The sequence below is a fragment of the Podarcis muralis genome, chromosome 17, assembly GCF_964188315.1.
Source record: "Podarcis muralis chromosome 17, rPodMur119.hap1.1, whole genome shotgun sequence".
NCBI lineage: Eukaryota > Metazoa > Chordata > Lepidosauria > Squamata > Lacertidae > Podarcis > Podarcis muralis.
In genome coordinates this window covers 22,324,660-22,351,951 of record NC_135671.1, presented here as the reverse complement: position 1 = coordinate 22,351,951, position 27,292 = coordinate 22,324,660, and the positions used below count along the sequence as shown (strand labels likewise).

At 44.8% G+C, this 27,292-nt stretch overlaps 1 protein-coding gene across 1 annotated transcript in view; it reads left to right on the top strand.

Moving 5' to 3' along the window:
* Nucleotides 1–629: 629 nt before the first annotated feature.
* Nucleotides 630–27,292, top strand: part of SLC1A1 (solute carrier family 1 member 1) — a 41,330-nt gene continuing 14,667 nt past the window's right edge. Inside the window, exons 1-5 of the mRNA XM_028711921.2 lie at nt 630–1,153; nt 14,873–15,013; nt 24,112–24,204; nt 25,130–25,244; nt 26,645–26,687. Coding sequence (XP_028567754.1) covers nt 1,057–1,153; nt 14,873–15,013; nt 24,112–24,204; nt 25,130–25,244; nt 26,645–26,687 — 489 coding nt within the window. The 5' untranslated portion in view covers nt 630–1,056. The remainder of the gene's footprint in view (nt 1,154–14,872; nt 15,014–24,111; nt 24,205–25,129; nt 25,245–26,644; nt 26,688–27,292) is intronic.

Here is a 27,292-nt window from a genome sequence, read left to right as displayed (position 1 = left end):
CTTGTTGGAAACATTATCTAGAAGAGCAATTCTAGAAGGGCCAGACTTTTTGAATACCAGTAATTTGCCTAAATATTAAAGTCCTTCAGAATCTTGCCACAGTTGCTCTCGCCGCTTTTAATATATGTGAGAAATGAGTTATTTGGATTTTTTTTAGATCTACTGTATATCCACATCTCTGTCTTCGAAGCGCGCTTAGCGCAGGGCAGCAGCCGCGCCTTTCCGCGCCCCACGCGGGTCGCCCGAGCGCCTCACGAAAGGGCGCCGAAGCCCCCACACCCCACCCCACCCCCGAGCCCCCGGCTCTTGAGCCACAGCCCTGTGGGCAGGAAGGCCAGCTTGGCCCCGCCACCCTGTACCCGGCGGCCCTTTCATGGAGCATTTTTGTGGGTGCTGCTCGGGCACCCCGGGAAGCATAGGAAGTTGGCACCTGTGGGCACGAGGAGGAAGCGCAAGCGCCGCTCGCTGAGGGAGGGCACCCTAAGGTGCCCCCTCCCCCCCCCCCAGGGCCGTGTGGTTATGCAAAGTGACTCAGAGAGAGAGAGGGCTCCGTGCGCGCAGCGTCTTGTGCCAAGCGTTTTGGATGCGCCTGACAGAGACAGAGCGCGCCGTGCTCTCCAGCCACACACGCGCAGAGGCACCGCCGCTGCCACCACCACACCTCTCCTCCTCCTCCTCCTCCTTCTCCTCCTCCTCTCCGCCTGGCTATCTCGGAGCCGCAGAGCCAGGCAGACTCCGCCAGTAGCAGCACCAGCACCAGCGGCGGCGAGAGGAGGAGGAGGAGACGCGAGAGACCCCGCAGCGTGACGAAGGCGCACCGTCCCCGTCCTCTCTCTATCCACACGCGCGCGCGCGTTCCAGCGAAACCAGCAGCCGGCCGAACGCGAGCGAGCGAGAGCCGTTCTGCCGTTGAGGGAAAGACCTGCCGGCTCCTCTCTCTGCCTCCGTCTCTTGCGCGCGTGTCTCTCGTCTCTCGCGGCGCGGCGCGCATCCCTCCGGCCTCTCCCTTCTCCTTCCCGTGCGTCTTTTCTCCCACCACCATCACCACGAGCCACCATGGCGAAGGAGCTCGCCCGGAAAAGGGGCTTCAACTGCAGGCGCTTCCTGAAGAACAACTGGCTCCTCCTGGCCACCATCCTCGCCGTGGTGCTGGGTGAGTGTTGGCGGGCAAGGGAAGAAGAGGGGGAGGGAAGGAAGGAAGGAGGGAGGCAGGCGAAGGAAGCTGGAGCGTCGCGGGGGCGCGTGGAAACCTCTTTCATCATTCGGGGGGGAAAGGCAGCCCTTCCCTTTGGAGGGAATCCTTGGCGGCTGCTCTGGGTCAAGTCTGCCTCCTTCCAGCCGTGTGCAGTAGTCTTCCTTAAGGTGGGGTTGTAAACAGGAAAATAGAAAATACGACAAGAAATAGTTCCACTTGCTTAACATTGAAGATGTATATGTGAATACACACAGAGAGACGTATATGTATGTGAACAAAGAAGATTAGGTGGATAGATAGATAGACAGATGATAGATAGATGATAGATGATGATGATAGATGATAGATAGATAGATAGATAGATAGATAGATAGATAGATAGATAGATAGAGACATAAATAGAAAGATAGATAGATAGATACATAAATAGAAAGATAGATGATAGATAGATAGATAGATAGATAGATAGATAGATAAATAGACAGATAGACACACACACACACACACACACGGGGCGAAACATGGCATTATTTCACCCTGGTCAAAGACCCAGCTTGGCACACACACACCCCCATGCGCATTTGCGTACACACAGGTTGGGAGCATCAATGGTTTCCCTCTGGAGGTTTCACACGGCAAAAAAAAACCTGGCTCCCCCCCCCCCCCCCCCAGCTACGGCTCTACACACACACACACACAGAGAGAGAGAGAGACAGACAGAAAGACAGACAGACAGACAGACAGACAGACAGACATGCTAAACAAATGTTCAGCCACCATGGGAGAAATGTAACGTTGTATTATGAGCATCCTAGAAAGGTAACCTAGCTGGGATTGGTTCCGGGACTTATAAAGGACCCCTGCTATCATTTGGGCAGGATTGCAGTCTATCTCTTCTAAGCTCTTTGCCAAACCCCCAGCTGAGCTTAATAATACCTAGTACACACACACACACCTCGAATATCACATGATGAAGGTGGATAGGTGTTTTCCTCGAGGAGAGCCCTTTCCAAAAGAATGGATATCTCCCTGGAAACAGATGCAGATTTCTTCTTTGTGGGGTGGATGGAGGTTTCTTCAGCCCTGTTGCAATAATGGAAAGCTGGCAGTGAGCAAATCTTTGCCACTGTGATGAAATAGTACTAATGTTTAAGTGCTGATCTGGCATTCGTTGAGCATCTATAGAATGTTGATAAAATTAAAACACCGTGGCTCCTGAGTCAAAATACGTTTACTCAGGTGTAAGTCCCAACCAGACTTGGCAAGTATTTTAAGAAAAAAGGAAACCTTAAGGACAGCTGATTGCCCAGGTCTAACCCCATTGCAGATCATTAAATCGTTCTTCATCTCAGCAATCATTGGCTTGTCCTATACTAGTACCTGGCCCCGCATGATCCTAGTAATCTTGGAAAGGAGGCTCATTTCAGAAATGTTTACTTCCAAGTAAAGCTTATTAGGATCATAGCTGAAGAAAGGGTAAGATGACCATTCTGCGAATGCCGCATAGGAGCTGTGTAGCCTGATTTACATTATATTTACTTGCAAATAAACCCTGCTGAGTTCAAAGGAACTTGCTACTTGTCAAGTAGGTTTAGGATTTCAGGAGAGCCTAACCACGTGTACTCAGATGTAGGTGGCTATCTATCTATCTATCTATCTATCTATCTATCTATCTATCTATTTATTTATTTATTTATTTATTTGATAAAAGTTATATACTGCTTGGTTGTAGAAAAAACCCCTCAAAGCAGTGTTAAATGGAACTCACTCCCAAATAAATGTGAAAAGCACTGCATCCTCAGTTTCCCTTCCTTCCAGGAAGAATGATCCCCATTCTCTTTCTTAAATCTCCCAAGACACCTCTAGTATGTGAAATTATTTCCGTGTATTTTTTAAAAACTAGAAACAGACAAGTATTTTTGTATACAGTGGTACCTCGGGTTACATACGCTTCAGGTTACATACGCTTCAAGTTACAGACTCCGCTAACCCAGAAATAGTATCTCGGGTTAAGAACTTTGCTTCAGGATGAGAACAGAAATCGGGCTCCAGTGGCAGCAGGAGGCCCCATTAGCTAAAGTGGTGCTTCAGGTTAAGAACTGTTTCAGGTTAAGTACGGACCTCCGGAACGAATTAAGTACTTAACCTGAGGTACCACTGTATAAGCTGTACACTCTCACTCCAGCATGAATTGCCTCGCTGTCAAAAAAATATAAAGCACCCTTGGTGATTATTTCCAGCCAGGATTTGTTAAATAATTCATTTCAGTAATCTCATTTACTTGACTGCATTCAGTTATTGGTTTTTACTCTGGCTGTTAGAAGTGTAAATCACGCTTATCCAACCAACATCATTCTCATGCAATATTAATATTTGTTAAATGCCATCCGTTCAGCGTATTTCATAACGATGTGAGCCAATTAATACTCGAGACAAACGTGCCTCTTCCCTCTCCATTTCTCTCAATACTGGTTTCCCATAACCTGAATTCTAGCCCTCAGGATTCCACAAGTAAGCTCATGGTGCCATAAAAAGACAAACAACAGTGCAATTTTTTTTGAAGAAATTAAATCAAAATTCAAAAATTAATTCAAAATTCCTTTTGAAGTCACTTTGTTTACTTTAGTGTTGCAATTATATCCCACATTTGTTGCTGTTTAGTCGTGTCCAACTTTTCGTGACCCCATGGACCAGAGTACGCCAGGCACTCCTGTCTTCCACTGCCTCCCGCGGTTTAGTCAAACTCATGCTGGTAGCTTCGAGAACACTGTCCAGCCATCTCGTCCTCTGTCGTCCCCTTCTCCTTGTGCCCTCCATCTTTCCCAACATCAGGGTCTTTTCCAGGGAGTCTTCTCTTCTCATGAGGTGGCCAAAGTATTGGAGCCTCAGCTTCAGGATCTGTCCTTCCAGTGAGCACTCAGGGCTGGTTTCCTTAAAAATAGATAGGTTTTATCTTCTTGCAGTCCATGGGACTCTCAAGAGTCTCCTCCAGCACCATAATTCAAAAGCATCCATTCTTCAGCTATCAGCCTTCTTTATGGTCCAGCTCTCACTTCCATATCCCACATTTATGTCCTCCAAATAGTTCAGTGGGTTACATTTCATCCTCACAGCAACTGTGTGTCGTAAGTTAGGCTGAGAGAGGGCAACTGGCCCAAGGTCATTCAGGGAGATTCATGGCTGACTGAGGATTTGAACCCTGGTCTCCTACGTCCTAGTCTGATTGGGGATTTAGGGTGCAACCTTAAGCCAAGATCCACCAGTGAGTTAGGCTGCAGAAGATCTCTGGCTCAGTCAGCTGAGGCTGCAGTGGTTTAAGTCCCCAACCCTAGCTTAGCTGGAGATGCACTGGTGCAAAATGCTCGTCTTGGCTCAGACGGTGCTCAGCCAGCCGACCCAAAGCTGACTGGATCAAGGCTGGTGTTAAGTCCCTAGGAAAGCATGTTGGGGACAGGGACAGGCAGGGAAGAGACTTCATAGGGACCCTAACTCTGTTCATCTCAATCATGTGGCCTAGCAGCCCAGCAGAACTTATGCCAGCAAAAAAAGCGGCACTGTAAGTCACACTCTAAATTTACGGCTTGTTTAAGGCTATTACAGTGGTACCTCGGGTTAAGTATTTAATTCGTTCCGGAGGTTCCATTCTTAACCTGAAACTGTTCTTAACCTGAGGTACCACTTTAGCTAATGGAGCCTCCTGCTGCCACCGCACCGCCGGAGCACGATTTCTGTTCTCATCCTGAAGCAAAGTTCTTAACCCGAAGTACTATTTCTGGGTTAGCGGAGTCTGTAACCTGAAGCGTATGTAACCTGAAGCGTATGTAACCCGAGGTACCACTGTATTTTAAGGCTTCCCTCAAAACGGGGTTGGGCTCTCTCGGTTGGCAGTAGCCTTGCTCCCGAAGGGGGTTTGGATCTGGCTTACCTTAAAGGTAAAGGGACCCCTGACCATTAGGTCCAGTAGTGGCCGACTCTGGGGTTGCAGCGCTCATCTCGCTTTATTGGCCGAGGGAGCCGGTGTACAGCTTCCGGGTCATGTGGCCAGCATGACTAAGCCACTTCTGGCAAACCAGAGCAGCGCACGGAAATGCCGTTTACCTTCCCGCCGGAGTGGTACCTATTTATCTACTTGCACTTTGACATGCTTTCGAACTGCTAGGTTGGCAGGAGCTGGGACCGAAGAACAGTAGCTCACCCCATCGCGGGGATTCGAACCGCCAACCTTCTGATTGGCAAGTCCCGGGCTCTGTGGTTTAACCCACAGTGCCACCCGCGTCCCTCTGGCTTACCTTAGGCTGACTTAAATTAAGACAGGGTCATTAAGCTGGCTTCCCATAGTTAGAATTGCTCCTTTAACCATCAGAAATAGCAAAAGATGAGCCTTACAGTTCATTGTACACTTGCTTAGAAATATGGAACTACTTTTAAATGTGTCTAGGCTCTAGTTTCGTGTATTCTCAGAACTGATCTAGAAAGGCAAAGGAGCATGCATCTGGACCAGGGGTCTGCAACCCGCGGCTCCGGAGCCGCATGTGGCTCTTTTACACCTTTGCCACGGCTCTGGGGCGGATACTAGCGAGGGGATGAGGCGCATTGTGCGCCCCGACACTCCCCTCTGTGGCGGGCGCTGTACTGGCTGTGACGTTGCATGGGGGCGGTGCGTGCGTTAGTCACGCACCGTCCCAACGTCACCTTCCCGGTTTTGCGGCTCCCAGTTTTTCTTCTTCTTCAGAAACGGGTTCAAGTGGCTCTTTTTGTCCTAAAGGTTGCAGACCCCTGATCTGGACTGTGTATACATATTTAAAAGATACAGGACCCCTGACAGTTAAGTCCAGTCACGAACGACTCTGGGGTTGCATCGCTCATCTTGCTTTATTGGCCGAGGGAGCTGGTGTACATGTGGCCAGCATGACTAAGCCGCTTCTGGCAAAACCAGAGCAGTGCACGGAAATGCCGTTTACCTTCCCGCCAGAGTGATACCTATTTATCTACTTGCACTTTGACGTGCTTTCGAACTGCTACATTGGCAGGAGCAGGGACAGAGCAACGGGAGCTCACCCCGTCGCGGGGATTCGAACCGTTGACCTTCCGATTGGCAAGCCCTAGGCTCTGTGGTTTACACCAAATGTGTTGAATATATGCTGTATGGTACCGTATTTTTCGCTCTATAAGACGCACCAGACCACAAGACGCACCTAGTTTTTGGAGGAGGAAAACAAGAAAAAAATTCTGAATCTCAGAAGCCGGAACAGCAAGAGGGATCGCTGCACAGTGAAAGCAGCAATCCCTCTTGCTGTTCTGGCTTCTGGGATAGCTGCGCAGCCTGCATTCGCTCCATAAGACGCACACACATTTCCGCTTACTTTTTAGGAGGGAAAAAGTGAGTCTTATAGAGCAAAAAATACGGTAATTTATGGACCTAATATGTATCTAAAGCCATTTGCACATAACAAAATACGTATTTTCTCAAAGTAATTGTTGAACGGAAATACAATTAAGAAGAAGTTATATTTTAGGGAGCAGGCTAGCAGGCAGGGCCCATTATTTACATCACAGGAGCCTACACAACACAGACTACTGTTGCTGTATGTAGGTTTTATTTTATTTGTTTTTTATCTTATGTTTTGGAAATGTACATCCAGGAGGTTTTTTTCCTTTAATTTTTTTTTTTGGGGGGGGGTCCCCCAAGAGAGTAGGGCCTAAGCTATAGCTCGTTTAGCTTATACGTAAATCTGGCAGTGACTTTAGGACACCTGTTGTGGGGAGAATTCGACTGGATTTAATCATCCAGGGGTCCTTTACTCTTTTGGGGGGGAGAGGAGTGTCTCTGGAGTCATTTTTACATCATTTGACAAAGCAAGTCATCCACTGGACTCTACATACATGGCTCAGGATCTGAGCACGAGGGGTTTGAATACATCCTTTGTAAATTCTTATTCATTTTCCTTTGAACAAGTCATCCCTGTGCCATAGGACATACTCCTTCAGAATCTTATCAGGTGACCTTGGAGGTTGCTGTTCGTTGCATGTGGGGGTACACCTTGGGATGTTGGAATGAGTTTCATAATTATTTGGATCTTGGCTACAGTTCAGTTACTTTTCTGAGTTTTGTACATTCATGATTTGATCCAGAATGCAAATTCACACATGCAATGCTCATATTTTGATCTCCCCCACTGCTTTCCTGCAGGGAGAAATTTAGAGATTTTAATCCTTCTCCACTGACCATGATTTAAAATAATACATACAAATAGAATCTACTGGCAAACTTGTTGTTTCTTCACTGTTTGTTTGCAAGTTACTTTGTTTCTAAAGCAGCTATATATTTCACATGGAAGTCATTTTAGTTTTATATTTTCCTAAAGAAATCTACTTTAGATAAGTAATGGTTGTGAAAAGATAACATTATTTTTTAAAAAAAACATGTTGGTAAATTTTCCAGAAACTCATAGCATCAAATTTTAATGTATATAAACAATTTTATGTCCATACATTTGAATTCTAATAGATCTTTGGAAGGAAGCACGAAGATCTATTAGAATTTAAATGTATGGACATCATAAAATTGTCTCAATTTAGCAAAGAATTGGGCAATTAAAGGCCAAAATTGTGGGTATGGGTTAATGAAGAATACTCTGGGTATGAAAATAGCTTTTCCATATAGCATTATATTAAGATCAATATGTACTGCTATACTTCAGTACTTCGGAACATTGTTAAGGATAACTGCTATGCTTAGTGTATTTTTGGTATTTGGGATGATAAAGCGTGTCATACTTCAAAGAAACCAGTTAAATTGCTTTTTTGGTACAAGGACATGCCCTTCTGTGCAATTTATATTTTTTTCTTGGGTGGTGGGAAATATATGACAACAACATTTCAATTAGTAACCTTTTCATAGCTGAAAGTGTAATCACACTTTTTTCAAGGTAAATTACAAAATACAATTCCATCCTTCCTTGGTTCAATCAAACGCTGTTTGATGTTTGGGGGCTTCATTTGCTTGAGGATCTTAAAAATAATTAAATTATTACGTGAAAAAGAAAAGAGTGCTTCTGTGGAAGCTTTCAAAACTTTTGCAACCAAGCTTTGAGTAAGCAGTAGTGCAGTAGCTGAACTGTATACAACTAATATATATCATCTACTGCAGGCTTCCTCAACCTCCGCCCTCCAGATGTTTTTGGCTTACAACTCTCATGATCCCTAGCTAGCAGGACCAGTGGTCAGGGATAATGGGAACTGTGGTCTCAAAACATCTGGAGGGCCAAGGTTGAGGAAGCCTGAACTACTGCGAACTGTATAACTATGATTCAGCTTCTTCTTTTTCTTGACAGAATGTTTCCCCTTTAAGAGTCAGGGCAAAGCTTTTGTCCACAATGACTGCACCAAGCTAGCAGTGTTGGTCAGTGGAATGGAAGAAAGGAAGTAAACATCTGCTCTGGCAGCTCTAAACTCCCATTAGTCTTGACTCAGCCCTCCAGAGGTTTTGGGACTACAATTCCCATCACCCGGACCACTGGTCCTATTAGCTAGGGATGATGGGAGTTGTAGTCCCAAAACATCTGGAGGGCCGAGTTTGCCTATGCCTGGTCTTGACGTTAAGTACGGCGCTAATGTGAAGATTTCACATTGGTTGAAACCAAGAAATTGCAACTCCATTGCAAATTCTGTTTCCATGTGAGTCCTCTCTTTGCAGACTGAACAACTGCATTATGTTCATGACCTGGTGCAGGTGTTGTAAGAACGACTACACTCATCAGTGGTAGAGTCATAAGTAGAGGTAGGGAAGGAATTCAATTCAGTTTGCATTTAAAGTGGAACCTACCTAACTTGCAGTTAGGTTGGCAGTTCGAATCCCCATGACGGGGTGAGCTCCCGTTGTTTAGTCCCTGCTCCTGCCCACCTAGCAGTTCGAAAACACGTCAAAGTGCAAGTAGATAAATAGGTACCGTTCCAGCGGGAAGGTAAACGGCATTTCCGTGCACTGCTCTGGTTCACCAGAAGCAGCATAGTCATGCTGGCAACATGACCCAGAAGCTGTCTGCGGACAAACGCCAGCTCCCTCGGCCAGTAAAGTGAGATGAGCGCCGCAACCCCAGAGTCATCCGCAACTGGACTTAACTGCCAGGGGTCCCTTTACCTTTAAGCTACTGAAGGTAATGGGACCCTTTATATGTCCAGCTGTCCTTTGTCTACAGCAAATTGTCACTGTTTTTTTGTGTTGAATATATGCTATATGGTAATTTATGGGCCTAATGTATCTAAAGCCATTTGCACACAACAAAATATGTATTTTATCAAAGTAATTGTTGTAAAGTCCATGCAGAATGCAAAGTTCATACAGAATGTAGGCACCCTATCTATAGAAATGAGCAAACCGGTGATATTTTAGGGAGCAGGCTAGCAGGCGGGGCCCATTGCTTACACCATAGGAGCCTACACAACACAAACCACTGTTGCTGTATGTAGGTTTTATTTTGTTTGTTTTTTATCTTATATTTTGGAAATGTACATACAGGTTTTATTCCTTTAAGTTTTTTGGAGCCCCCAAGAGAGTGGAGCCCTAAGCTATAGCTTGTTTAGTTTATACGTAAATCTGGCACTGCCCTTACACATTTGTGGAGGCATGTATGAACCTTTCAACAGGCATTATCCAGTGATTTTCTATATCATTTGAGCAACCACACTCCACAGAGTATTCTGAATAGCAACAGCCCTACAGTGGTACAGTGGTACCTCAGGTGAAGTACTTAATTCGTTCTGGAGGTCCGTTCTTAACCTGAAACTGTTCTTAACCTGAAGCACCACTTTAGCTAATGGGGCCTCCCGCTGCCGCCACGCGATTTCTGTTCTCATCCTGAAGCAAAGTTCTTAACCCGAGATACTGTTTCTGGGTTAGCGGAGTCTGTAACCTGAAGCGTATGTAACCTGAAGCATATGTAACCCGAGGTCCCACTGTACTTGGAAGATGCAACATCCCTGAAACTCCAGTGCTTCTTTGCAAGATGTCTTGACAGCTGTGCATTTGTTTTGCTATAAACTGCTAATATAGAAAAAGCACACACCCCCAATGGCTGTAATGGCATTTGAAAACAGATCAGTCAATAGCAGTGCACCTGCAGGATTTATTTATTTATTTTGAAAAGAATCTGTTATAGAAAGGTTTTAGATTCAACAAAACAAATCCCCATCCGGAATTGTGAGGATTTAATTCACAAACAAACTGAGCTCTAATTTTATTTGTACATCTATGGATAATATATATTCATTACTGGCCAAGGGCAGTAATTTTCCAGAACAGGAAGCCCTTAACGCCAGAATTCCCAGATGGGCTCCCTCCATACATTTATAAATCTGATGGTCGCCATAAGAACCATTATGACAGAGAAAACACAGCACAGGGAAGCCGCCTCCAGCTCAAGAATCACAGGCACATGGTGTCAGTGTGCTGAAAAACAGAGATGACTGGGGTGTAAATCACAGAAGGACTTGCTTTAAAGACAAGTTTACAGATACAGGGACAGAAATCTTGGGATTCCATAAAGGTAAAGGTAAAGGGACTCCTGGCCACTAGGTCCAGTCGTGACCGACTCTGAGGTTGCGCGCTCATCTCGCTCTATAGGCCGAGGGAGCTGGCGTTTGTCCACAGACAGCTTCCGGGTCATGTGGCCAGCATGACTAAGCCGCTTCTGGCGAACCAGAGCAGCGTACAAAGACACCGTTTACCTTCCCATCGGAGCGGTACCTATTTATCTACTTGCACTTTGATGTGCTTTCAAATTGCTAGGTTGGCAGGAGCAGGGACCGAGCAACGGGAGCTCACCCCATCGCGGGGATTCGAACCGCCGACCTTCTGATCGGCAAGTCCTAGGCTCTGTGGTTTAACCCACAGTAAAGTCCTAATAATTTCATATGCTGTGCAATGCCCAGAACATTTTAAATGGTTGATGATATTAATAGTGGGTAATATCATCAACCATTACCATCAACCATCAAAAGAGAGTCACTTTTGACCATAGTATGCTGCAGGCAATAATAATAATAACAACAAAACAACAACAACAACAACAACAACAACAACAACAATAATAATAATAAATTTTAATAATAAAACGAAGGGGGGGAATCCCTCCAATGTAGGTTCCATTCACCAGCCTGTCAACCTACCACAAGTAGCCAGGAAATTCCAAAGCAGCAATAAATCTTGCAAGCGGCTTGCCGCGACTCCTGGCAATTAGCGCTCGCTGAACTCAGAGCCACGTACCTCATCAATCAATGAGACAGTCCTCCGATAAGCACACAGCCATCTCTGGATCTCTGGGCCCATAACCATTGTCAGAACACACGGGGGGGGGGCATCGCACAGCCCCCTCACTGAGACAGACCTCTCCGGGCATCGTCCTCTGGAGCGCAACCCAGGATGCTCATAACTCTGCAGTCCCGGTGCGCAGCAGCAACACGTATCCGAAGATATATGCACACTCAAACAGCAGAGTAAAGCTGGAAGCTCAGGCTATGAGGTGTGAGGTCTAAGTAATTTATTAAGTGATATATACAGGACAAAGCAGTAATGCGGGTGGCGCTGTGGGTTAAACCACAGAGCCTAGGACTTGCCGATCAGGAGATTGGCGGTTCAAATCCCCATGACGGGGTGAGCTCCCATTGCTCGGTCCCTGCTCCTGCCATCCTAGCAGTTCGAAAGCACGTCAAAGTGCAAGTAGATAAATAGGTACCGCTCCGGCAGGAAGGTAAACAGCATTTCCATGTGCTGCTCTGGTTCGCCAGAAGCGGCTTAGTCATGCTGGCCACATGATCCGGAAGCTGTACGCCGGCTCCCTCGGCCAATAAAGTGAGATGAGTGCCGCAACCCCAGAGTCGGTCACAACTGGACCTAATGGTCAAGGGGCCCTTTACCTTTACAGGACAAAGCAACCATGGTGTCCTCTCACATCTCCAAGAGAGAGAGAGAAAGTACAAAAGTACAATCCAACGGAAGAGATAGAACTGGCTTCCGTTGCCCACACTTTCCAAGCACAGAATGTAAACACAGACATGTGATGTAACTGTTAAGTTGTGGGCAAACATATCAGATGACACAGCGATTCTTCAAACAGCTCTTGTTTATTCAAAAGCCAGAACTGAACTGAACTGAAGAGCTCAGTCAGGCTGCTTATATAGAGTTCCAGAACAACGTAACTGTAGCAACTTTCTAAAACTATCCAATCACTGAATGTCACTTTTGATCCTTTATTTGCATAACTATCAACAGTATCCCCCTGCTGGCCCAGGGTGAGAACTTCAGTACATAACAGTAACAATCACACATCCAGCAATGGGAGAGAATGAAAATGCTGACAGTTCTTGCGACTTCTGGGCTAACGGGTTAGTTGTTTACCGGCAGCTGTATTCCCTGGGGTCAGCGGTGGAGGAAGCCGCTTGGGCTCCTGGGGCGGTGCACCCAGGGGCTGGGTGAGCCTCCCATAGGGGCGGGGTGCACCGCGGGGCCTCCAGAGTCTGCCTGCCTCCTCCCACTCAGCCGCCCTACAGCTGGGAGGGAGGCAGCGGGCGGACAATTTGGGCAGCGCGGAGCCTGCGCCGCCCAAGTCACCGCGTCCCTCGCAGAAGAGATGTGTGGCTCGGGCGCGCTGCAGGCCCCACATTGAGTGCCGCCTGGCATTTTGTCACCCCCCTCAGTGGTGACACCTGGGGTGGACCACACATACACCCCTTCCTCTACCCCTGCCTGGGGTGTCTTCACTACAGATTTAAAGGAGCTTAAATATCCCCTCTCCAGCATGGTGTAGTGGTTAAGAGCAGTAGACTCATAATCTGGTGAACTGGGTTCACTTCCCCGCTCCTCCACATGCAGTTGCTGGGTGACCTTGGGCTAGTCACACTTCTCTGAAGTCTCTCAGCCCCACTCACCTCACAGAGTGTTTGTTGTGGGGGAGGAAGGGAAAGGAGAATGTTAGCCGCTTTGACTCCTTCGGGTAGTGATAAAGCGGGATATCAAATCCAAACTCTTCTTCTTTTTCTTCTTCCAGCTACAGGAGAGCTTTGCATTTGCTGCACATCACAGTCTCCATTTAAACAAAGCTTATACTCCCAAGAGATTAGATCTATACTCCACAAAACCAAATATAATAAAAAGTTCTAAGATGTTTACATAAAAACCATTAAAAAACCATGATTTTCAGTTTTTAAAAATCCTAAAGACTAGAACAAACTGTGTACCACAAATGAAACTGAGCAATGTAAATAATTTGGTTAAAAGTGTTTTCACAAGGTAGAATGTTTGAAAACTAACGTGCTATGCCATGTGTGAGATAATGTGCCTATAACTATGCTAAGAGCAATAATCAGAAAACAAAATCCACTCTAGAATATGAAGAGAAACTCCTTGTGTGAAAGTTATTTTCACTCAAGGTATCATTTAGTGTTTTCAGTTATATTTTTGACGTTGCTTTCCTTTCTCTGGACTGACTGCAAGTGCTTATAAAACAGGGTGACTCAACTTTAGGAATGAATTTGTACGTAGAAAACCTGGTTAACATATGGCCAGCTATTCCAAAAGGTTTATTATGAAACTACCATCCAACATGTATTCATATACATTTGTTTCCTTTAGCTATATGTACAAATACAAAAATAATAATTTGAAATTTACTATGTGCAGACCAGACATTCTGAGTAAAGTATGATAGTCTGGGAATGTAAGGAGAGGATTCAGTTTATTCCTGCTGTGATACTGAGGAAGATAAATGTCACCACCCACTAGACCGCTTCCTTAAACAACTGAGACGCTTTGTGTTGCTTCCTTTTCATCATGTAGCACAACGTACTTCATTAAAACAAAATAAATTTAGCATGTCAACGAGTTAAGAGCGCTGAAAGAAAGAATATGTCTTTCTTTATCCAAGGCAGATGACAGATGGCTTCATCTGAAAGCTTCACGTCTGGGCTGAAACATTCTTGAGAAAATGTCTCTCCAGAACAAAAGCATACAGAACTGAAGCCCAACTCATTTCCTTTTCTTTATATTTTTGTGTATATAAGCAGACTGCTCCGTTTACAAACTTTATGTTGCATAGACACAAGCAGAAAACATATTTGATGGCTTGGAACAATGGGGCAGCTTCAGGAGAAGCTGGTGGTTTTAAACCATGAGATTGGTGGCTAGGTGTAACTTTTGAGCATGCTCCAAGGTGAGGCATGAGTCAGTGAGAACAGCAACAGGTAGATTGCTCCTATGGTTGAGTTGCCTCACAGGCCCGTACACCTGAAGGAACCTTCTGCCATCTTTGAATAACATACAGTGGTACCTCGGGTTACAAACTTAATTCGTTCCGGAGGTCCGTTCTTCACCCGAAACCGTTCTTAACCTGAGGTACCACTTTAGTTAATGGGGCCTCCTGCTGCCGCTGCACTGCCACCACACGATTTCCATTCTCATCCTGAGGCAAAGTTCTCAACCCGAGAGGTACTACCGGGTGAGCGGAGTTTGTAACCCGAAGCGTTTGTAACCCGAGGTACCACTGTACTTGTGAAGAACAAACATTTCCAGCACTGTCATAATTTGCTTTATGCTGATTAAAATTATGTTCAAAACATGATTTCATTCCTCCCCCCCCCTCCCAAATACTAAATCTGGTTTTGTATTTCACTCTTACCTCTTAGGCATTGGATTGGGTGTCGCCGTTAGGGAATATGGAAATCTCTCCAATCTGGATAAATTTTACTTTGCCTTTCCGGGAGAAGTTCTGATGAGGATGCTCAAGTTAATCATATTGCCATTAATTATATCAAGTATGATAACAGGTAAGACCAAATGTGTGTGTGTGTGTGTGTGTGTGTGTGTGTGTGTGTGTGTGTGTATTCTTATTTCTGTAAATAAAATCTGTTTGGTTAAAAAATAGCATTAAGCCATTAAGCATTTAAAACTTTACTTCCACGACTTTCAAACGTAACATTTCTCAAGCCTTACACTGATGCTATTTTAAGAATATAATGTAATAATAATTTATTATTTATTATTTGTCCCCCGCCCATCTGGCTGGGTTTCCCCAGACACTCTGGGCGGCTCCCAACAGAATATTAAAAACACAATAAAACATCAAACATTAAAAACTTCCCTAAACAGGGTTGCCTTCAGATATCTTCTAAAAGTCAGATAGTTGTTTATCTCCTTGACATCTGATGGGAGGCCGTTCCACAGGGTGAGTGCCACTACCGAGAAGGCCCTCTGCCTTGTTCCCTGTAATATCAAAGCATTTCCTTCACCTCCTATTTCTAGATTATTGTTCCTTAACAGGTTTTAGGAAGCTCAAACTTTGAAATTTACACAACTGTAGAGCAGGTTCTCAGCTCAGGGTTTCTTCTGAGGGCTCTTGTCTTTTCCCAGTTACATTGCAGCTGCTTCACCAACTGCAACCAGTTCTCAACAGGGATAGCCTAACCATGCTCTGATAACCTCCCAAATTGGATTCCCAGGGGTGAGGGGAGGAGTACCTAATCCCCTGTCAATTTGCCCATCCTCTAAATCATCTTATGAGATCCTCCTTCACGCAAACTCCTTGCCTAAGGTGGGGTGGTCAGAGAGAGGACCTTGTCAGACATGGCTCCCCAGTTAGAAAATACCCTCCAAAGGAGACACACCTGGCCACCAGTGCTGTTATCTTGTATGTACCAAGCAAAACTCTGGTTTTGCTTCTGGAAGGAAGAGCTGGGAGTGTTGTTCCTTCCAAGTGGAAAGCAGATGTCTTGTGCTGTTTCAGAGTAACAACAAACCTTTGAGAAGTGAATACATTTTAGAGCTCCGGGACGCAGGTGGCGCTGTGGGTTAAACCACAGAGCATAGGACTTGCCAATCAGAAGGTTGGCGGCTCAAATCCCTGCAACAGGGTGAGTTCCCGTTGCTCTGTCCCTGCTCCTGCCAACCTAGCAGTTCAAAAGCACGTAAAAGTGCAAGTAGATAAATACAGTGGTACCTCACAAGACGAATGCCTCGCAAGACAAAAAACTCGCTAGACGAAAGGGTTTTTTGCTTTTTGAGCTGCTTCGCAAGACGATTTTACCTATGGGCTTGCTTCGCAAGACGGAAACGTCTTGCAAGTTTGTTTCCTTTTTCTTAACACCGTTAATACAGTTGCGACTTTACTTCGAGGAGCAACTCATAGAATGCGGTGTGGTAGCCTTTTTTGAGGTTTTTAAAGCTTTTTGAGGTTTTTGAAGCTTTTCCAAAACTTTCCCGACACCGTGCTTCGCAAGACGAAAAAAATCGCAAGACGACAAAACTTGCGGAACGAATTAATTTCGTCTTGCGAGGCACCACTGTAGGTACCGCTCCGGCAGGAAGGTAAACGGTGTTTCTGTGCGATGCTCTGGTTTGCCAGAAGCGGCTTAGTCATGCTGGCCACATGACCCAGAAGCTGTACGCCAGCTCCCTCGGCCAATAAAGTGAGATGAGCGCCACAACCCCAGAGTCGGCCATGACTGGACCTAACGGTCAGGGGTCCCTTTACCTTTAGTCAGAAGGCATAAATTGAAAGTAAATCGTTCAGGAAGCTTAAAGAGCCATCCTGTTAAGGCACAAGACAGCATATCCTAAAAGCTAGCGCCTTGTGATGACCAGCACACACCCCAAACTGTACCCTGGCATGTCCCCTTTTTGTCCCTAATGACGCTGAAGTTCTGCATTAGGACTGTGGGAAGAGGAAATCTAATGCAGTCATACCTTGGTTTTTGAACAGCTTAGTTCTCAAACGTTTTGGCTCCCGAACGCTGCAAACCCGGAAGTGACAAAACCCAGTTTGTGAACTATTTTTGGAAGCTGAATGTCCGAGGGGGCTTCCACAGCTTCCGATTGGCTGCAGGAGCTTCCTGCAGCCAATCAGAAGCCGCACTTTGGTTTCCAAACGTTTTGGAAGTTGAATGGATTTCCAGAACGGATTCCATTCGATTTCCAAGGTATGACTGTACTGGATCTCACTCTCTGAAGCTGGAAGGGGATATCCAATATATCCTATGGGCCCAAAACTCCTTCCCAGGGACCATCGGATTACATGCTCAGAAAGAAAAAACAAAAATGTATGCCATATTAATTATACATGAAGTGAACATCCAAAAGTATTTAAACTTTTTTTTTTAATGGATGGGAGACCTAATAAAGGTGCACTGAACATCATTTAAATGTTTTATTCAGGCAAATCCAAAGTTTTGCCTGTTTTTTAAAAAAAACTGGATACTTGTAAATATTTTAAGATATGACAACTCAGTAATGTACACTTCTGGTTTACTATTTAGACTTCAGGTGGGGAAATTAAGAAGCCGGAAATTGCTGACATGTTAATTTTTGCTTACCTGAAGAGCTGTATACATGAATAAGTGTGCTTCTTACAGATAGTCATCTGATAATGTTACTTACAAATTTGATGTTGGAACCGACTAATATTGTATCCATTTCCAGTTGTCCAGTCCGGCAACATCTGCAGGGCACCCTGCTAAACACCTCTGCAAGAAAGTAGCTGTGGCTTTGCGGTGTGAGATATTTGAGATGTCTTAGTAGGGATGTGTACATAGGCAGAAGTTTGCATATTCTGAATTATTAAAAATGTCACAAGGAAAGGAAGAAAAGTGTTCTGATCATTGGCGTGAAGTGGAAGGAAATGACTGTGATGAAGGGCATTGTTTGCCAAGCAGGACAAAGACTGGTGCTAAATGGAGTACTCAACTTTTCAAGCTAATTAGGACAGCTGAAAGGTAAAAGGACCCCTGGACGGTTAAGTCCAATCAAAGGTGACTATCAGGTTGCGGTGCTCATCTCGCTTTCAGGCTGAGGGAGCCGGCGTTTGTCCGCAGACAGCATTCTGGGTCATGTGACCAGCATGACTAAACCGCTACTGGCGCACGGAGGACTGTGACGAGTGCCAGAGTGTACGGAAACACCATTTACCTTCCTGCTGCAGCTGTACCTATTTATCTACTTGCACTGGCATGCTTTCGAACTGCTAGGTTGGCAGGAGCTGGGACAGAGCAACGGGAGCTCATCCCGTCACGCAGATTCGAACCGCCGACCTTCTGATCAGCAAACCCAAGAGGCTCGGTGGTTTAGACCACAGCGCCACCCACGTCCCTCAAATTCTGAACTTAACAATCAAAGAATCACAAAACTGTAGAGTTGGGTGAAGTGAAGGACATGAGGCAGGAGTTGGTAATGCAGGTGAGCGGTGCATAAGCGAGCTGCCAGCTAGCTCTGCCGAGGCTCTTTTTATTAGCACAATATGCAAAACCAATCGGATACATTTTGGACTGTGCCCTTTACACATCTTCCAATCACGCGATCGTGGGGTGGTACCAAGTTAATTTGGCACTTGTTTCCACCGCGTCATTTTCCCCTTGAACAATGTATAATGAAGGAGACAAAGGTCACAGACAGAGCACGGCAGACCACTGAGAAAGCCAAAGGTTAGATAGAGGGCATGATGTTCAGACAGCTGTGCCTTGTCTGTGGGTGGAAGTGTGCTCCACATCCGGTGGTCATTCCTTCAGTTTTTTAGTTTTGGTGGCCCTTGATCTGGACACTAGACTTCTCTTGATGCAGTCTAGAATTGCATTAGCTTTTCTTTTCTTTTTTGGTGCTGCATCACACTGTTTACTCATGTTAAGCTTGTGGTCCACTAAGACCTCTAAATCCTTTCATATGCACTACTATCAAGCCAGGTGCCCTCACAAATCCTTCTGTAAGACAAGATTCCCTCTTGTTCTGACAGTCATCAGATGAGAGTTAAAGGAGGAAATGGGTTGTGCATCATAGAAGACACGTGTAAATCCTCACAATCTTCTGGGAAGACAATGATTGCCTTAGTCTGAAATTTGCAAGGTGGTTGTGATGCAGTTTTCAAAGAGATGGTAATGTGATTGTTCTGTAATGTAGGCAAACTAGAATTTCCCCCTCATATTAGGTTATGTGAGTTGATCAGTTACACATCACGTGCAGCCTGGTTTGTGTGCAGGCTGCTTTTGAATTCCAGATCATCCACATCATTCTGCTGACACGTTCACAAAGCACAACCACATTATACGTAGCCACCTGCTTTGCCGAACTGTACACTGAAGTGGTTGTGTGAATCAGTTCTTAATGCACGTGCTCTTCCAGCAGAGCTCATTTTAATGTTTGATCGCGCTTGGTTAAGTAGTAACCACACTCTTCAAAAGCATGGCATGTGTGCTTGAGGTCATGTATTTTGTCTCCGCAGTCTATATCTCGTGCAAGCACAACAAGCACCTATTGTCTGCCTCGGGAACTGGCCAAGTATGCAGTATGAAATCAATCTCTGTAGAGAGAGGATTTATGGTTTGATCATCAAATAGAGCAGTGTTGGCACAGGCAGTTAAAACAGGCCAGGCTTTTTTGCTGATCCTCTTTAATGACCAATTTATTGTGTGAGCTAAATGGAATGGAGGAAGAAATAGATTCTGTCAGTTTCCCTCTAATAGCTAGGTGACTTGTTCGGGCCTTGCTAGAAGCTCTGAGAAAGGGAGGACTGCTGATTCACACTCAGTGATGACTTTCAGATTTCATCAGTGGCTAATTTCTGAAAGAGAGTTGCTTTGAGTTCAAGCCTGCCTGAAAGGCACACCCTTTGATCTTCTCCCTAATATCAGGTGTTTTGAGGGACTAACTCTGGTCACTTTGTGCAGAGAAGGAATTCTGCACATGTGCAGAGGCACACATATCTTATTATCTCGCAACATCATTCAGAATGGAAGCCTTGCTCAATTGAAATCTGGTTTCGGATCTCCATCTTAGTAATTTAGTGGGACCTTTAAAACACTGAAGGGACGTGGGTGGCACTTTGGTCTAAACCACTGAGCCTCTTGGGCTTGCCAATCAAAAGGTCAGCGGTTCGAATCCCCACGACAGGGTGAGCTCCCATTGCTCGGTTCCTGCTCCTGACAACCTAGCAGTTTGAAAGCATGTCAAAGTGCAAGTAGATAAATAGGTACCGCTCCGGCGGGAAGGTAAACGGTGTTTCTGTGCACTACTCTGGTTCGCCAGAAGTGGCTTACTCATGCTGGCCACATGACCCGGAAGCTGTATGCTGGCTCCCTCGGCCAATAAAGTGAGATGAGCGCCGCAACCCCAGAGTCGTCTGTGACTGGACCTAATGGTCAGGGGTCTCTTTACCTTTAAAACACTGAAATGCTGACACATGGCAGTAGAAGTCAATGTGCCGAGGCACCGCCCCATAAAGAACATAGAACAGAGCTCTACAGCTTTGTACTGGGACACGGTCACAATTCTGGCAACAGTGCAGGATAAGCCATTAACACACTATACTGGCAGCTGCCACATGGCTGCACCAGGGCAATTATGTTGATCTTGGGGTACAAGGAAATGACAGGATTCTCTCCACAGTGGCGGAGCAAGCCGATCGGGCGCCTGGGGCAGCGCGCATGCCCTGGGCCATGGGGCGGGGCCACCCGCCCACAAGGTGGGACAGGATGTTACATGGGGCCTCTGGAGTCTGCCTGCCCCTCCCACTCAGCTGCCCTACAGCTGAGGGGGAGGTGGTGGGTGGGCTGTTTAGGGTAGCGTAGAGCCTGCGGGCGCTCAAGCCACCGTGTCACTCCCAGGAGAGAGACATGGCTTGGGCGCTGCAGGCCTTAGTGCCGCCCAGCATTTTGTCACACACACCCCGTGGTGACACCCGGGGCGGCCCGCCCCCACCGCACCCCCCTTCCTCCACCACTGCCTCTCCAATCCCCTTGTGTAAAACTTGGGTCTTTGTCCCTTAAAGGAATTATTGAGAGCGATACAGGGACTGGAAGGTGTTTAAAGGATACTTGCAAAACCATATTGAAAAATCAGAACTCCTATTAAACAAGTTCCGTTTTAAACACTGAAATAGTAAATAAGATGGATAACAATGTGTAATAGAAAAAGAAGCATGGAATTAGATTAAAGGTGTGTGAAAGAAAGTAATAGAAGTGGAAAGAAATTGCAATAGAGCAGATTGGAAGTCTAACACAAAGGTGGGGTGAGGGGTTGTGGATGGCGATGGAAAAAGGAATTATCTGTGGGATTGAGTGTAGGTATGTTTGAACATTTTTAAGGATTGTATGAAATGTATGTTTGTATGCTTGTATATTCGCAATATGTGTATATTAATGCTGAATTATTTTAATAATAAAAACTTTTTTTAAAAAAATAAATTTTATTTTTTTAAAAAGAGAGAGTGATACAAATTTGTACTGGTTATAGTTAAGGGGATGTAGGACCAAACCAGCCAGGACACTGAAGAATGGAGTTAGAGGAGCTCCTACCATAACTGCATATTTGTCCTTTTGTATGGAAGAAGGGCTGTGAGATTGTACTGGCCCAGCAATTCAAACACAGCTTCTCTGCCAGAGTGCCTAGCGCCAACATGATCAAGTGATAAGATCTCCTTACAATGGAGCTATGGATCGATCCTCTGTCCTTCGGTTATTTGTCCATAGGAATAGGTCTTCAGAGTCTTATCTCTCTGAAAACCACTGAAATGCTGGGAATTTTTTTAGCGAAAGATCTTAACTATGAATGTATGTGATTGGTATGTAATGCAGACCTTGCTTATTAAATTGAGCTTGTTGCAGCTTTTCCCTATCTGGAAAACCTTGTGAAATTTGAACACTGTCCCAAGGTTTGCTTGATTTTGTATGTTTTTTAAGAAGCTTTATCTGTGTTGCTGAGCAATGAAATTTCTTAGCATTAACAAATAGACAGAAGTACTTCCTTCTTGACTTCTGTTCCAAGAACATTTCTTAACAGAATTATTATTAAGTGGAAGAGGGAGGTGTTTTTTTTTGGAAAACAATAAGTGTCTCTTTGAGCATAATATAAGTCTGTGATTCACAAGTCCTTCTTCATGGAAATGATGGAGGATTTTATGAGAATGCTGACCCTTTAAAAGGGTTCTTATGTTGCTCCTTATTGTCTCTTTCTTTTAATTTCATTTCTTTTGCGATTGCTGCACTCTCTTCTTTTGTGGTATTTTTTCTGTCCTTCACTTTGTTCTGCTTAAGCATGCTTGCCTAGTAACTTGAAAGCTATAGCTCCAATCTTCAGATCCACATGTAATATAGTTCCCTGAAAATAGGCATGTGTTACCAACAAACAAACATCATGAGCTTTCATGTTCCATTTCTGATTTGTATTTTTTTCATTGTGAGGGGTATATAATTTGCAATGTTGTATTTTTTTTAAAAAAAATGACAAGTAGAAAGTGAGGGGTTTTTTTTTAACCTAATTGCTCATAAAGCACAAAATGATTAATGCACCATTTATTCATATATTTCTGGAATGTATGGTTGTAGATTAGAAACTCCCCAAACAAGGTTTCTCTGTATCTTACCACTCTCCTTACTTTTCCATCTACAGTGGTACCTCAGGTTAAGTACTTAATTCATTCCGGAGGTCTGTTCTTAACTTGAAACAGTTCTTAACCTGAAGCACCACTTTAGCTAATGGGGCCTCCCGCTGCCGCCGCACCACCAAGCCACGATTTCTGTTCTCATCCTGAAGCAAAGTAATTTCGTTGTCCCCGAGAGGGGCTAATGACAATAAAGATATTATTATTATTATCATTATTATTATTAACCGGAGGTACTATTTCTGGGTTAGCGGAGTCGGTAACCTGAAGCGTCTGTAACCTGAAGCATCTGTAACCCAAGGTACCACTGTATTTTTAACCAATACGTTTCAGAGGCAAAGCCTCCTAGCTGTCATTGTATAGTGGTACCTCGGCTTACAAACACCTCGGCGCGGTGGCAGCAGGAGGCCCCATTAGCTAAAGTGGTGCCTCAGGTTAAGAACAGTTTCAGGTTAAGAACGGACCTCCGGAATGAATTAAGTTCATAACCAGAGGTATCTCTGTACTATGTTCCTGTCTGAAATTCTGAAATGATGTCTTATTTCTAAAACTGACTAGTTTATTTTATTAGATAAAAAGACAGGCTAACATCCATCTCATGAAATAAATTTCCCATGCCACTGGGTCACTTTTAAAAGCAGTTAGATTTTCCTGTGCAAGTTAAAAAGGTGGCATGTACGACATAGAATAAAATGGCACAAACAGATACATTATCAGGATAGGATGTTGGCTATCAGCCACAATGACCCAATGAGACCTGTATGTTCAGGGTAATACCATATTTACTTGAATCTAATTTTCACCTTTTTTAGCCAAATTACTTTGCAAAAATTAAGGTGCGCATTAGATTCGATGTCACAGTTACATCTGCCAGCAAATACGTTTTTTGGTTTCCAGGTTCTGAAAATTGAGGTGTGCATTAAATTCGATGGCACATTAGACTCGAGTAAATACGGTATATCTTTGATTAACCAATCTGAAGGTGGGGCGACAGATGAGAACCAACACCTTGATGCCATGCTTGTGAGATTCTAGAAATCTGGTTGACAGCTGTTGCAAACAGAGGGTAATGCTGCCATTCTGGTTGATGAAACAGAAGTGTCTACTAACAATTGGTTTCAACCAATTTCCCCTTCCTTCTGCAACCCCCTGCGCCCCTTCCACACTGTCTTGGAGGTTCCCTTAACTCTACTATGTCAGTAGGCATTTCATATGAACAGCACAGGAAGTCATCTTATACCAAATCAAACCATGATTAGTGCATTTAGCTCACTATTGTCTCCATTGGCGGTCAGCATCTCCCCAGGGTTTCAGGCAGGGCACATTGCCAGTCGTACCTTGAGATGCCCGGGATTGGGACCCTCCGCATGTGAAATGACTGTTCTGCCACTGAACTACGTACAGCCCTTCGTGTGTATCAAAAGCTTTTTCTGCAAGTGGACATGAACTGCATTTATTTACAAATGTTTATGAACTAGAATCTCATTATTTTCCATATATCCCCAGGTGTTGCTGCTTTGGACTCCGGCATTTCTGGAAAGATTGGCTTGCGGGCAGTTGTTTACTACTTCTTCACTACAGCTTTAGCCGTAATCCTAGGTAATCCTAGAATCTTTATAATCCTTAAATTTATTTGCACTGTACAATGATGTTTTGTTTTTATTTTAAATGCACATCAGAAGTAAACAGTCATTTTTCACCTCACCCAGATTTTTTAGAAAGAGCATGTTTGGATAAACTGTTACATCTAGAGTCATTCTCATGGAGTAGGATGTTTTTCCCCCTCCATGCTACATTCCAGATATGTGATTTCATAGGCATACAGGATTGTCTTGACAACAATTATAATGCTTAATCATGGGATTACCTGTACCTGTACCGTTACCTGTACTGTTTAGGGAAGCTTTTAATATTTGATGAATTCTTGTATTTTAATATTCTGCCGGAAGCTGTCCAGAGTGGCTAGGGAAACCCAGCCAGATGGGCGGGGTATAAATAAATAAATATATTATTATTATTATTATTATTACTGAGCAAACAAGGACCAGGCAGGAGCAAAGCAGCTGCAATCTCCTCCTTAGGATCCAGCACATTCACATAAACCATCATTTCGCTTATTGTGAATGTGCAACTTTGGCCCCTATGTCCATCTGCTGCCTTGGTTCATCAATAGGCTGAATGACTTGGTGGGTTGTGTGTTTATCCTTTCACCTTCTATAAAGCTTACTCTCTGTTGTGTGTGCCACAGAAGCTCAGAAATGAGTCAGCTGTTTCCTCACTAAAGGAATTAACCCATTAAACTGCATTCCTTAACACAATCTTGTGGCGACTTTGTATCCTGTAACAGTGAACTCGGTTTTCCACCAAACCTGAAAGGAAAAATCACTGACTCTACAGCTGACACAATCCTGGCCTGTCATTTGCTGTGCTCTGGAAACAGCCATTGTACACCTTGTAAAAAATAAAATAAAATGCTGTGTGCAAGATTTACATCTGTTCAGAATGTTATTTTTCTCCATTACAGGGGTTGTGTTGGTTGTGGCTATCAAACCAGGAGTGTCCCAGAATGCTGCGGAGATTGACAGAATGGGCAGTACACCTGAGGTCTCCACAGTGGATGCTATGTTAGACTTGGTTAGGTGAGCTTTCAAATTCTGTTCTGTTGCTAAACCGATTGCACCATAAATGCCACTGTCTCAAGTTTTAAGCTATCAAACCATATGTATCTGAAAGATGGAAAAGCTTGTACAGTCATACCTCGAGTTACAGATGCTTCAGGTTGTGTGTTTTCAGGTTGTGCACCGCTCCAAACCTGGAAGTACCAGAACGGGTTACTTCCGGGTTTCGGCGCTTGCGCATGTGCAGAAACACTAAATTGTGCTTTGCACATGCGCAGAAGCGCCGAATCGCAACCCACGCGTGCACAGACACGGCACTGCGGGTTGTAAACATGCCTCCCGCACAGATCACGTTCACAACCTGAGCATCTAGAACTTTTAAGCAATAGATTGTATTCAGTGCTGTCTGCAGACCTTGAGCAAGCAGAAGAAACCTCTGTTTTTACAACAAGACTTCACATTCCTCTTCTCCCTGTGGATCCCTCTGAGTGCTTTCATTCACCTGCTCCAGGTGTTGTGGTTTCTCTGGAGCATATTTTGTGGGGAGAAGCAGAGAAGTTGAAGTCCAGATGCCCAAGTGGAAATCTGCTCATGCAATGCTGGATTCTGACCAATATAAAGGACTTGTTCATAATGATGCAGTTCCTTTTCTTGATAAAGCACAGAGGGTAGCATATGCAATTCATACTAGCTTTTTCTTTTTCTTTACTCAGCTGGTAGGTGTCCCCTGCCCAATGCAGTATTTGGAACCATTTGTCTGCCAAAACAAAATGATATAATCACTAAACACAACAAGGAGAAAGTGTTACAAAGTCTGGGTGGGACATTTTTATTTTATCCTACTCTGTCAATCCAGTAAGATTGTATATCTGTATCCCATGCACTGCATCCCGACTGAATGACAAATATAGCATGGAAGAAAGATCCCAGTCTCTTGTGAACCCATTTGTTAAAACGTTGACTCTTTAAGGCCTTACATAAGTGTTTCACCTTGAACAGATCTTCCTAGAACTTTGAGCCTTGATATAATATATCCTCGCCTGCCAACCTAGCAGTTTGAAAGCACCCCCGGGTGCAAGTAGATAAATAGGGACCACTTTCTAGTGGGAAGGTAAACGGCGTTTCCGTGTGCGGCTCTGGCTCGCCAGAGCAGCGATGTCACGCTGGCCACGTGACCCGGAAGTGTCTCCGGACAGCGCTGGCCCCCGGCCTCTTGAGTGAGATGGGCGCACAACCCCAGAGTCTGGCAAGACTGGCCCGTACGGGCAGGGGTACCTTTACCTTTACCTATAATATATCCTGGGATATGTGGAGAGAGAGAGAGAGAAAAACATTATCACCAGCATTCCTTATTGCTTCTTGAATATACTTTGTATTGTTACATTGCAATATCATTAAAAGATCTTAAAATCCTTCTGCAGGAATATGTTCCCAGAAAACCTTGTGCAGGCCTGTTTCCAACAGGTAAGTTCAATCTTGGTATTTACTAACCCCTGTTCTGGTATTTACTAACCCCTTCTGTGGGTGGCACAGTGGGTTAAACCACAGAGCCTAGGACTTGCCGATCAGAAGGTCAGCGGTTCGAATCCCCGTGAAGGAGTGAGCTCCCGTTGCTCGGTCCCTGCTCCTGCCAACCTAGCAGTTCGAAAGCACGTCAAAGTGCAAGTAGATAAATAGGTACCGCTCTGGCGGGAAGGTAAACGGCAACTTCCTCAGCACTGGGATTGGCCCGCAAGGCGTCATCTTTATAGCTCAGAAAAAGAAAGTGAGGAATCAGAGGGAATTTTATGGTTCTCTGATTGCTTGCACTTACGGTGAAGGAGGAGAAGTGTTAGGTAGAAGGAATAAGGAATGTAGAAATAAACCAACACGAGGACATGACCCTGGCTCAGGTGTGGCTCTTTGGAGAGGATGTTGTGTTCTCTTAACTGCCCCTCTCCCAACACTCTTAATTCCCTTGGCAAAGTTTTCTGGAACAGTCTCACACTTACCGTCTTACACAACAGCAGTTGGCAGGGCAGGCAGGGCTTCCCAACAGCAAGCGTTGCTGCTGGTTACCAAGAGGTGGA